Genomic DNA, 13,088 nt, shown 5'->3' with positions numbered 1-13,088 from the left:
GGTGTGGAAGAACTTGATGACTGACCTGCACAGAGCGCCGACCTCAACCCCACCAAGCACCTTTGGGGTGAACTTTGGGATTGCGAGTCAGGTCTTCTTGTCCCACAGAATGCATGGGCATGAATTCCCACAGAAACACTCCAACATCTTGTGGACAGCCTTCCAAGAAGAGTGGAAGCTGTTACAGCTGCAAAAGGGGACCTCCATATTGAAGTGTATGTATTTGGATATAATGTCATTGGAGGTTTGGCCGAATACTTTTGCCCATAAAGTGTACTATAACCAAATTAATATTGAATAATACATATTCTGGCCAGACTTACACGTGGTATAATTTATTATAAAGATTAAGAATAGTAAAACATGTCCTCTGCTCGCCTCAGTGTGAGACAGGATTAAAGGTCGGGTGAAGATAAGCAGTGTCCGCGGTGGAGCGCGGCCAGGAAAGGGTTAAGCAGCAGGAGGAAATCCCGCCTTGCTGACGAGCGCTACAGCGACCTTGTAAACACTTAGTTCAGCCCGAGCTGCAGAGCCACACGGTCGCGCTACGGCGATACGTTACGATGTAGCACGTTGGGAAGGAACGAGTTATTTCCTTTTTCCGAACACTGAAGCCCACAGCAGCGGAGACATTTTGAGCGGGAGATGAAGACTGCGCGTGAAGGCGCGAGCGCTGGGCCGATCTACACTGTTCAGGCTCAGCAGGTGAAAGGAGTACACGATTAATACATCATTGCCTTCATATTATACGGACAGTGTGTGTGTGTGTGTGTGTCACACACTCCGACATCTGGATGTACTCGTTGTGGAAACCCCTGGCAGCTCTTCACTCCTTTTTGGAAAGATTGAGACAATGAGGCACGGCTTTCTCCTTGTGTTTCGGACCCTTGTCACTGTGCTGATTTTTACACTCACACAAAGTGTTGACAGCAGACTGAGTGTACAGCGTGAGAGGGCGTGGACGTCAGCTGTACCTGTGGAAGACTTCAGCACTCAAAGCAGGACAGAGACACACCACCAAGATAATGTGCTGATGAACACACCAGCAATAACTCATTTTGCTCAGTCAGGTACGAGTCACCTCGAGAAATCATTGCACCATCAGAAAAAAAATCTTTTGAATGTACTTCAAAAGGACATGCTTTTTTATTTTACTATGCATCTTTTACCCCAAAACATGGCTATACTGTATTTCTTTACGAAAGATGTTAGGGTACATAAATAGACAGTCATTTTTTAAAAAGGTTTTTAAAGCTTGAAGTTGTCTGATACAGTACTTTGCATTTCTAGGTAAAGGTGCAACCTAGCATACCCTTTTGTAATGAGACATGTAATAGTGCTTAGAATTAATCATGTTCAAAAGCAATTTTTTTTTGCTTTGAAGCATGGTGGCGAAAGCATTGTGCTACAGTATGTAAGGAAGGGAATAGCCAGGAAGCACTCACCCACTCAGTCACTCATCTTCTGTACTTCTTAATCAGGTATACGGGGAAGATTGGGGGGGGCGGATCATGCGAACTCTATGCACACAGAAGTGGGAATCTAACGTGGACCCTGGAGGTGCAAGGCTACAAAGCCCAAAGCACCGGATATGATACTATGACATTATTATGACATTTATTATTTTTTTAATTTTGTTACAATTCTAATCAAAATTAGCAAACAGTTTGCCCCTACCACACAGGATGTTGCTTCTGAATAACTTAGAACGGATTATCTCTGGTGTTAAAGAAAGACAGCAAAAAAATATCCACCTCAGATGCAAACATACATCAATTTAAAATAGTTTTTTTAATAGATTTTGAAGTCACAAAACGAAAGAATAGTGATATGAAACTGAAACGGTCTCTAATGCTATGTGGCTGCTTCTGTTTATTTGGCACTAGGGCTCTATTCAAGCTAGAATGAATAATGGGTTGTTCCAAATGCCAATCTATTTTGGCACCAAAACATGTGCTTGTTAATTACCTAAAGATGAATAATAACAAAATATTTCCAGCAAGATAACAACCCAAAGCAGAAAGCCAACAAAGCATTGGCTTCAGAAAAAGCAGATCGACATTTTATATTGGCCCAGTCAGAGCCCAGCTCTAAATTATATCCAACACCGTGAAATGATTTGAATCGTGATGTGCACGGGAGCACATTTTGATTAATTTGGTGCATTTTTGAAAGTTGATGTGTAATAAAAATAGTAGAAGACAGTGTGCTGTATCAAGGGGTGTACAATCTTATGCAGCCAGACTACTGATTTTTTTCTCTTATTAATTTTCTCTTGTTTTCTTTTGTTTGTTATTATATCATGTGAAAGGTGGGAAAAGATCTGGCATTATGTTAATTGCTTACATCTAACAGAGGTTAAAGTATGAATAATTTAGGTAGCATTGTGGTGTAGTGGTTAGCACTGTTGCCTTGCACCTCCAGGGTCTGGGTTTGATTCCATGTGTGCATGGAGTTTGCATGTTCTCCCAGTGCATGGTGGGTTTCCTCTGGTTGTTCCGGTTTCCACACACAGTCCAAAAACATGCAGATTAGGCTAATTGGCTAATTCCCTAATTGCCCATAGTGTGTGCATGTGTGTGTTTCCCGCAGTGGATTGGCACACTGTCCAGGGTGTACCCCACCTCGTCTCCTGTGATAGGTTTCCGGCCCCCTGCGACCCTGAATACAGAATAAAGCGGTATAGATAATGAGTGAGTGAGAAAGTGAAGTATACTTTATATCCACTTAAAAAAAAAATTATATTATTATTATTATTATTATGTCATTTTTTAAAATGGTACCAGTGGTACTATTATCTATAATTGCATGGATAAAAATAATAACCAAAATAAGACATAAGCTATCTGAAATACATAGAACAAGTTTAAACTGTAATTTTTATTTTTAATCTTTTTAAGTTCTTCTGTAGATTTGGTTTGGAACTGCACAGAACAGGAACATCTCCTGTTCTGTACAGTGAGTAAAAAACCCTGTTTAAACTTTAATTTTATTATGAGCACAGCTTTAGTCTTCAGTCATAAGCAAAAGTTGCTGACCACAGATGGTCAGTGTTACCAACCCATGCACAGCTGCAGACAACACATACATCTGCGTATTAGTTCCACAGAACAGTTTACAAAGACCACCATTGTAAATGCACCAATTTATAAAAGTTTATCAGTATAATGAGTAATTAATATAAATAATATACTTCCTGATATTGCAGTATGAAAAGTTGTTTTGTTTCTAAGATGCAAAGCTTTTTTTTGGATTTGTTACAATTCTAATCAAACTTAGCAAATAACTTGCTCCTGCTGCACAATATTGTATATAAATATAATTGTATATAATGTAATATTAAACATTTATCAGGATAATTATTAACGAATATAAATAACATACCTTCTTATATTGCATTATAAATGTTTTTTATTTTTAAGATGCAACACTAAAAAAAAACAAACATACACGGACACACACACACACACAAAACAGAAATTCAGCAATAAAACAAACAGTCAGTGTTGTTTATGCTGCTGTGGTTTCAGGTGGCATACACATAAAACCATAAATAGACAGTAACTTTAGCAGAGCTTTGATTATATTTACCGTGCACACTGCAATTTCTGTCATCATCCTTCATTTATTTCTTCTCATTTAAATCTTGATCTGAAAACTATGTTATTGCAATATTCTTGGTAACTATAGTGCATTAGTGGTAATTCTTAAAGAATTCTATCCTGGAATTGGTCATTTTAGCGGCATATATGAGCAGCATAATACATACAATTTCTATGTGATAGTAGGTTAATTTTAATAGCAGATAAAACAAATGAACATTAAAATGCAGTACTAAATACTTCAACAAATCCCATTCTTACTGCCCTTTCTATTTAAAGAGTAATCTATCCTTATGTGAGCTTTGCATTCATGGCACAAAGTTATTCCTGTAAATGTAATCAAAGTATCTAAAACTCATACCGACAGAATTGAGGGCTGTGTTCCAATCCACAAAAAGCACACAGAGTAATATGATTAGATAGTAATTACACCCGAGGTGTTTTGGCAAAATATTTCATACTGATGTAATTTTTTTGGTAAAAGGATCAAGTTTTTGCAAGCCCAAAATATTTTAGCTGAGCTTAAATACATTGGCTAATACTGTACAGTATGTCTCTGAGGCCAACAAATACAGATTAGCCATTGTTCTTTAGCTAGCTAAAATCCAATGTAGTAAAAAAAAGAGCAAATATAGTCAGCTCTGCTGTGAGTCCTGTATATTTTATTATTTAATCCACAAATTAATTTCTCTAAAAGGTTAAATGCATTCCCTTTTAGTATAAATTAATTACTAAATCTATTAATCTGTAAGGCAAACTTGGCTAGTGTTTGCATACTAGCTAAAAAAGCTAGTAGCACAAGCAATAAACATACAATCTGAGGGCAATATTGTAAATATACAATCAAAAGGATGACAAAAATTAGCAGGATAAAATTCATTTTAGAAATGCAAACATTTACCCTGCACAAACATCAGCTGTTGTCCTCAGTAAGTTATCAAGACTTTTCTAGCTCAGTAGTTCCATGAGTTGATAACTATACATATTCTGCCTAGGGCAAAATCAACTGAAAGTTGTTCGTTAAATTCCCATCAAAACCTGTCCAGGAAGTAAAAAAAACAGCTCTTAGTTATGAATCAATTTTCCTCTTATAGCATTATTTTGACTCTCTTTTTTTAGTCAGACTTCTTTTGTGCTTAAAGTTGAGGGATGAGATGCTGTTTGAAATGTGAGCTAGCGAAGGATGTATGTGTACAATATGTTGCCGATGCAGGATTGTCAAGGCACCAGAGGAACAAATCGTAAAGAATCTTTTGTCCTTCTGTGATTTAATTATGTTTCTGTAAAAGTAGTAATACTGTTTTTAGAATTCTATTTTCAGTCAAAAACGAACATATGAACGCAGGGAAAACTGTTACAGTTGTGTAATGGATAAGTACACATTTCTAGGAGGTGGCAGTCAGGTTAAGACTATTTGAAGAGGAGTAAGGATGATGTCGTTATCCAGGCTGGCTGGAGTTCTGTCTCTGGAAGACAGCATTATGATTGCTGATCTAAGCAGCACCCATTGAAAATCAGAAATACCTGCTGAATTAAGCAATAAGCTTTTTAGACAAACAAGTATATTTTGATAGAATATGAATGTTCATTCTTTCTGTGTCTCCCTGCAGTCACAGGTCATAGCAGAGGAGTTAAGCCCCTATGGAAGACGAGACCTTTCGTCATTGTGGGTGAACACAGGAGGAGCCTGGGTAACGTTCTACAGGTGAGGCGAGCGAGACATTTCAATCTGTGGCCATGCATTTGAGGAAACAAACTGCAAAACAGTTCTAAGCAATGGAGGGTGAATGTGCTTCCTCTGAGATACACAACGTCAGCCAGTGCATTTCTGTTGAACAGCTGAACACATTTGGAGGGAAGTGCTAACTGCTCTCCTACGCATACACAGGATCACATACATGCAGAATTGGCAAGTGTCACTCTGACAGGGGAGTAAGTAATAGGAATCCCTCTTAAGCACAGAACATGACCAATTATGATTTTCAAGCACAGATGGCTTTGGCTTTGTCACGATTTAAGCTTGCAATATTCGCAACAATAAGGAGAGTATGTTTTGGTTTTCTGTCTGCTTAACATTTTTTACTCTAAGTGAATTAGATTGTCCTCTAGAACACCAAATGTGACAGAGTAGAAAATAAGTTTAGAGCTGCGTTGGCTGTTGGCTGCGAGGCTGCGTATCTGGGGCTTCAGCAGGATCATGACAGACAGATTTAATCAGGCAAACAATGTTTGTTCTCTGCTCTCAGTTGAGCAAAAGCTTCAGATACTTTTATCAGAAGGCTGCGTTCACTGTCAGCTGTCATCTGTTAATATGTAAATTAGTGGCTTTTGGAAACCAGCACTGATTGCAAACAGATCATTTATGAAATTATAAAAACAGCAAGATTAGATAGTATTTTGTTGTATAATTTCTGCAATTTCTTTTTTTTATGCATACATTAAATATTTTGATTGTGATACAAATGACATAACATTATTCATAATCAGTACACATATTATGTGAGGCTACTTATATTCTGCCTGGCAGTTGCCATTTCTGAAGGACTAAATTATTATGCTGCAACAACAACAAAAAAACAACTAAAGAGATTTGAAATTATTGGGACAGGGTTAAGAACTGTTGTCAGAAAAAAATCTGACATCCTTTTTATAGTGATCACAACAAACAGGTGGTAAAGTTGCTTGGTAAAATAATCTACAGTAATAACCATAGCTATGCTTAATAGTAAAAGTAATAGCATATTTATACATACTCACACAGTGTGATGAGAACTCACAGGATTTGAACTAAACAGCTGTGTAGCCATAAGAAAACCACTTGGTGAGGTTAATCAGGAAAAAAAGGCTTCAGTTTGCTTTGGAGCAATGGAAAAGGGTCATTTGGTCTGATGAGTTTAGATTGACCCTATTCCAGAGCGATGAATTCATCAGGGAAAGAAGGGAAGTGCATGAATGCACCCATCATGCATAGTGCCCACTGTACAAGCCTCTGGAAGCAGTGTAGGGTTGCTTCAGTTGGTCAGATCTGGGCTCAGCAGCGTTACGTGGCAATGAAATAAAGTCGGCTGATGACCTGAATGTAATGAATGACCAGAATATCCCATCTATGGAGTTTTTCTTCCCTGATGGCACAGGCATACCTGATGAAAAAGTGGTTCTGGGAGCATGAGGAATCATTTCCACACATGAACTGGCCACCAGATTGGATGCTGTAATAGAAGCTAAAGGTGACTGAATGAAATCTTATGGTTTAAACTTACGTAAGTGAATAAGTAGTGTATATCAAACACAGATTTATCAGCACATTATAGAATCCCGCTTTGAATTATTAACTCAACTCATTTCAAAAAGAGGTTGGGAATTAAATATTGAATTGAATTTATTTAACAATGGCTGCTGTGTAAAGCAGCTTTACAGAAATCCGGGTAAAGTTTTATATTTAGATCCCTAATGATCAAGCCAGAGGCAAGATTTGGAATGAAAAACTCCCTAAGATGACGATAATGAGCTGCATCTACATTGTGCTCTGGCCTTAGAAGTCTCTGTACTTCTGAAAATTCATTATTAATGAAGTTAAATATATATTTTTATTCCCATTATTTTTTCAATTTTCGAAGATCTGTAACCTATACTGACACAGTATCCTAGTCGTTATCAGAAGTTTTACTTGGATCAGGTCTCCCATTGTGCTCTAATTTGATTTGTGTGCGTGCTTGATATAAAAGGATATGATATCAGGGGTCTACACAGCTGCACAGGACATGGCCATCTCCTTCATGTTGCCTCCACTTCCTCTTCTCTTAGATTATACTTATTTCAGGAAGTCTCCAGTAAAAAAATGCGAGAGCGCCTGCTTCCTTCCTGCATTGCAGGAGGGCAGAAAAAAAGGAAACTAGCCAGCAGATCCACTTCTCATCACTCCTTGTTCTCTTGTTAAAAAAAGCTTAGAGTGAAGACATGACTGAGCAAACTCTCTCCGCTTTCAGGAACTGGACCAGACCCCGGCATTCATACTAGTTTTGGCTTAGCTTTTGAACTTTGTGGCAAAGCAGCACTTCCGCGCACACATGCACCACGCAGACATGCCCAGACAACAACTTTACTGAGTATTTTAAAGTGTCTAAAAGTTTCAATTCCTTTCTCTTTTACAATATTTGTAACCTACCAAGACACAGTAATCTTAGCAAGTGCAGATGTCTTAAAATTATTCATTTTTCTTCAATGTATTCTACTATTATGTTACTCACTCACTTTTTATACCACTTATCCTGTACAGGGTGACGGGATGCCTGGACTTGAGCCCATCCCAGGGGACCCGGGGCTCTATGCGGGGTCCCCTTGGATGGGGTACAAATCCATCACATGGCACAAGCACGCACACACTCACACACAACAGGCAACTTGGAAACACCAATTAGCGTAATCTGCAGGTCTTTGGACTATGGAAGGTAACCAGAGTACCCAGAGGAAACCCACTAAGCAAAGGAAGAACATTCAGACCATGTACACAGACACGAAGACGAGACTCGAGCCCTCGACCCACAGTGCTAAACATCGCCATTAGAGGTTTAACGCTAACCACATTTAAAATTATTAAACCTATTTCTAGATTACCCTATACCCCTAATTTTAAGCTTGAACTTGTATTATTCCATTAGCAGCTAATTTATCATATTTTAAGTATTTATTCCCTTAAAGAAGCATTACCTATATGTAGAATAAGGAATTATAAATCTTTAAATTATTAAATGTCTCAAAATATGTTTAAAGTTTTTTTTTTATTTGGTTAATTGTCATATTTATTGTAGGAAACACTAAATACATACTATTTTTTCATATTCAATATGTTTTTACTTATTAGGATGTCATATAAGATGCAGTGTCTTCTCAATGTCAGTTGTAATTCGAAGTTACCCACGTTGTCTTACTCATCTGGTCCTCAATGTTTCAGCTATCATTAGCTTTCTGAGATACACTGTGTGTGTGTGTCAGTGAATCAGGCTGCTTATGCAACCATAGCAACTGTGGTCTGTTTTTAGATTGTTTTCCAAAAAGTGAGGAAAGGTGGGGAGCAGCATGTCAGTGTTCAGAGAAAGCGGGAGGAAAGGGTGGGTGATGCTATGGGTGTGGGTGGGTGTCGGTATGGAAGGGTGTATGCACATTTCTAATTTATTAGCCTTTTCAGTTCCTTTTCAACTGACCCCCAATCATGAGCAAAGTTTGATCCTTTGTCCTGCCTTGTGTCTTTAACAATTATTTGCCTTTCAGTGCCAAGTCTGATCTAATTTGATGTGGAAGTATTCTTACCCCCTCCGAATTAAGCGCTTACGTCCCCAGTGCCTGTTGCTGAATCTGAAAGTACATTCCTTACTTTAGTCATTTCCTGTTCAACTGTACTTACGGATGCTGAGACCTTAATAATTAATTGCATCTATTTATTAAAGCAATATTTTAACTACAGTAATGTTGCTTTTATACAACAGTTTTATAAACACCATTAATTATCAATGGATTATGATTTGTTTTTTTATTTGACCAGGACATATCCTTCCACGACTAGCAGAACGAACTTACCGCAACTGGTGGAACTAGTGACTAACAGTTAGTGTAATTAAAAGTAGTTTGAAATTCTTACTGGTACTACTGTACTGTATGTAGCCAAAGGTTGAGGAGGTGGTGGACATTCCTGTGAATTTTAAGTAAGTTTCTCTTTCTATTTCCATGTATTCCACTTTAGAATATCAGCTCCATTTACAGTACTTTGCCGTTTCCAGGGTTAAATCCCAAATAGCATTAAATACAAAGGTAGCGCACAAGGGTGTATAATCCCTTGTTCAACAAACCAAGTAGCGGCCTTGATTAGGGGTTAAAGTACTGCGGATCTACTTTCACCCATGCTGTGACCAACAGTTAGTGTAACGGTTGTAGAACATCTGTGACGCAATCTGATGCATATAGTTAAACATTGCAGCGCTGTTACTGTCTATTATCACCACTCATGGAAAACCTCTTCTGCAGTCAGATGACTCGGTTAGTTGTACTAACTGTTGTTCAGTACACATCTTAAACCCAAAACACATCAATATGTATTATCTATCAAGATAGCAATGATCAAAACAAGTTAACTCATAGACCATGCATGTTGTGTGTATGCCTGTCAGTAGTTGATTGTTATATGTACAGTGATAGGCTACTTAACATCTTAAAAGAACTGAATTTTAAATGTGTTAGTGTCACAGGTATGCTTTTGTAGAGAAATAATGAACACCAGGATGGTGTGTTGTGGCCTGTTGCATCCCACGAGCTTAATAACATCATGAAGCTGACCATTATTAGGTTTAAAATGTTCAGTGCCCATGAGAGCTAGTTTCTGTTATTAAATACATTATAGCAGCTATAAACTGCCATATCCCAAATAGCCTGTTTTATTCTCCTTATTAAACTTAATTATGCACAAAACAAGAACACACTGCGAAACCAGAACACACTAAGTCATCTGGCTTTAAATGTGGTTTCTGCCTACCATGGAGAAAGCTATAATGACTGTTCCAAAGCGTTGACACTCAAGACCCCATCCATAAATGTTCAACAAATGTTTTCTTACAGAATGCCTTATCATATTACTAATTATAACATTTTCTTTGTATATTTTTTTTTACTACTACTCCGCAGTAGTGAGATATTTCAACTCCACGATGAAGTGTGGGCAGGAAACATTAGTTTTTGGTTTGTATAAGAACACAAGCCTCATGAGCTGGTTCTCATGTTCGACAACAGCAGGTTTTTGCATTTTCATCAGATTTTTTTTAAAGAACAAAAGAGGAAAAACCCAGTTTTTATCAACATCAATGTATCTATAAACAAGTCTAAATCTATCAGTGGTATTACAGTTGGCACTATCGTCCAAGCTCTGAATTAATTAAAATGACATTCCTCTAAACTCTGAACAGGCTTATGTTGCCTATTGCTGCCTCATATTTTGCTTTGTTTCAACCTTAACCTCTTTAAAACCACGACTTAGTCATGTACATTTGTCACACTTGCATTTGGCCACACTTAGGGTCTTTGTGCTGCTGTATTTTGCATATGTAAGTATAATTATGTATTTTTAAGTCTGTGATTAGACTGCAGATCAGTGAGGCACACCATGTTGTTTATCAGTATGACTACATCTCAGAACAGGCATTTATTGACCCATGAGTGTGATACAATTACTGAAATTGGTGAAAGGAAGAAAAGAAAGCAGCCGTGTGTGACAGTAAGGACGTTTTCTCTTAGAGACAGAACACAAGGTTTTATAGAGCTTTCATCTCTCATTAACCCATGCTTGTGAAATTCGTGAAATATTGATGTGTTGTCTAAAAGCCGTGGTTTGTATGGAAGCCAAGAGACTATCAGAGACAGGGAGTGGTCTATTTTGTTACTGTAGCTGAAAATTTCAAAACATTCGCTTTTGATCCAAAGTACTAATCAAAAATGTTCAAGTGTAATTAAGATCTAAGCCAACAGCGTCTGGCAGTAGTCATTTAGTCATTCGAGAGACACTATAGTGTCTTAATGCTATCTTTACTGTCTCCATACTGGATTACTTGCTCACGACCACAGACTAATGTAATAAGCAATTCTGTTATGAGTAACTGGAAGGAAGACAGACCTTGCTTAACCACCCTCTATCCGCTAATGTTTTCCCATCCCTCTCTTTATTCTGGCTCTGCTTTGCTTATAAACCACACCCAGCATTCATGCGCTGCTGAGGTCATCCCGCCAGCTGGAACATGTGTGTAGGGACATTGCATCATGGATAGGAGGTGGGTGTGTGATTGTGCGATAGCGAGACAGAGCAGTAAAGGGTGGTGCAGACATCGGTGTAAGGCGGTTGAGGTCAGAAAGTAGTTGAAAGCCTCCAGAAAGTCAGGAATATCAGCATGAACATGGAGAACAAAGGATACAGAGAATGCAGTGAGTGAAAGGTCAGAAAGAAACTGCAGGAAGGAGACAGAATGGATAAGATATAGAAGGAGGAGGAGGAGAATTTGACGTGTTGTGGGAGGTGTTATCTGCTTAGCATAGTTCTGAGTGTATCATACTATCATTAGTTCTGTCTCTTGATGCCAGTGATTGTTCTGTGATCACATCGGAGAGGGGACAGCTTATACCCCTTACACTTTCTTTAACTCATCAACATCTGTTTACCATCATTCTCTTCTCTTTCTGTCTCCCTTATATCCATTTGATTTCCCCTTTCTCGGTTTTCTCGTCTCTGCCTATTCTCGTCATCCATTAACATGTCCCATGAGAAGCTTCCTGTTTCTCCCAAGCCTTTTCTTCTGTTTCTGACTGCTGCTCCATGGTTTACTCTGTAGTCATATTTCTACACTTTGCATTGTTTGCATTGAAGCACCAGTTGGCAGTTTGCCTACGTTGCACAAAAATATCTCCAGTATTCATGTCTGAGCTCTTTCCTTTGAAGTCTGCACATAAACGATTGTGGGTGTACTCATCCAATCCATATACAATACACAAACTCCACTGTTTGAAATGTATATCATTAAGGCAGGAGCAGTTTCATTTCTTCTAAAGCCTCAGTATAAAATCAGCATCATTCAGAGATGATAGGGAGTTGCACATTGTTCTCCAGTCAACCTCTACTCCATCACCTCATGATGATTCAGACAGAAGGCTGTGGAAATGCACTGCAAAGCTTCCTTTAATTGTCCACAGCCTTCTTTTCTCTTATGATGAATGGAGTGATAACTGTCTAAGGGACCGGTTGCTGACATGTCAGACAAATATATCCACGTTGTCAGTGTTTAGATGAGGTTGATGAAAGGTTGAGCTTATGCACCCTATAAAACAAAGAAGGTTCAAAAGTTGGTTCTGCCCATTCGACCAGTGCTGGAATTAGACTGAAAGCACTTGGCATAAACATTTACTCTGAGTATAGATACAAGACTTGTATGAAATTGTATGACGAGAGTGTTTATTTCAATAAAGTGAATAGATCTTTCCCATTTTAAGTGTGCATTTGATACTTATTACTATTGGCATAGCCACATGTAGTGTAATTATCAGCATCAGACCAATTAGAAATGTAAAAACCAGTTAATTAAAATGACCACCGTTTGAATTTAATTCAAATTCATTTCAAATGAAATGATTAATAAAAGCTCACGGCCATGCCAGTGATAAGTCTCTTGGTGCCTGTCATCCTGGAATATGTGATAATGGTAGTTTTCTTTTGAGATAGCATCTGCGTGAAGTCTCAGTTCCCATGTGGAGGGAGAGAAGAAAGACAGGAAGCTGAGGTGGCAGTGCAGGAGGAAGCTGATGGAGTTTTCACCAGTCCATTGTATTGGGTGGGTGTTGGGGGGGGCGGTTATCATCGGCATATGTGCGTCTTTGTTAGTGCATCTACATGTGCTACAATCACTCTGTCTGGTAGTTTTCTTACTCTAGCTCCTCTGCGCAGGAAAGAGCCTCGCCTCG

General features: G+C 38.4%; 1 protein-coding gene across 2 annotated transcripts in view; it reads left to right on the top strand.

Moving 5' to 3' along the window:
- The first annotated feature begins 516 nt into the window (after nt 1-516).
- Nucleotides 517-13,088, top strand: part of adam15 (ADAM metallopeptidase domain 15) — a 31,323-nt gene continuing 18,751 nt past the window's right edge. For both annotated transcript variants that reach the window (XM_053494181.1, XM_053494180.1), the window contains exons 1-2: nt 517-1,070; nt 5,213-5,307. In XM_053494181.1, the coding sequence (XP_053350156.1) occupies nt 854-1,070; nt 5,213-5,307 (312 nt within the window). In that variant the 5' untranslated portion in view covers nt 517-853. The remainder of the gene's footprint in view (nt 1,071-5,212; nt 5,308-13,088) is intronic.

This window comes from Clarias gariepinus, chromosome 4 (genome assembly GCF_024256425.1).
Source record: "Clarias gariepinus isolate MV-2021 ecotype Netherlands chromosome 4, CGAR_prim_01v2, whole genome shotgun sequence".
NCBI classification, from domain to species: Eukaryota; Metazoa; Chordata; class Actinopteri; order Siluriformes; family Clariidae; genus Clarias; species Clarias gariepinus.
The sequence above is the reverse complement of the archived record's forward strand: the minus strand, read 5'-3'. Positions and strand labels throughout refer to the sequence as shown.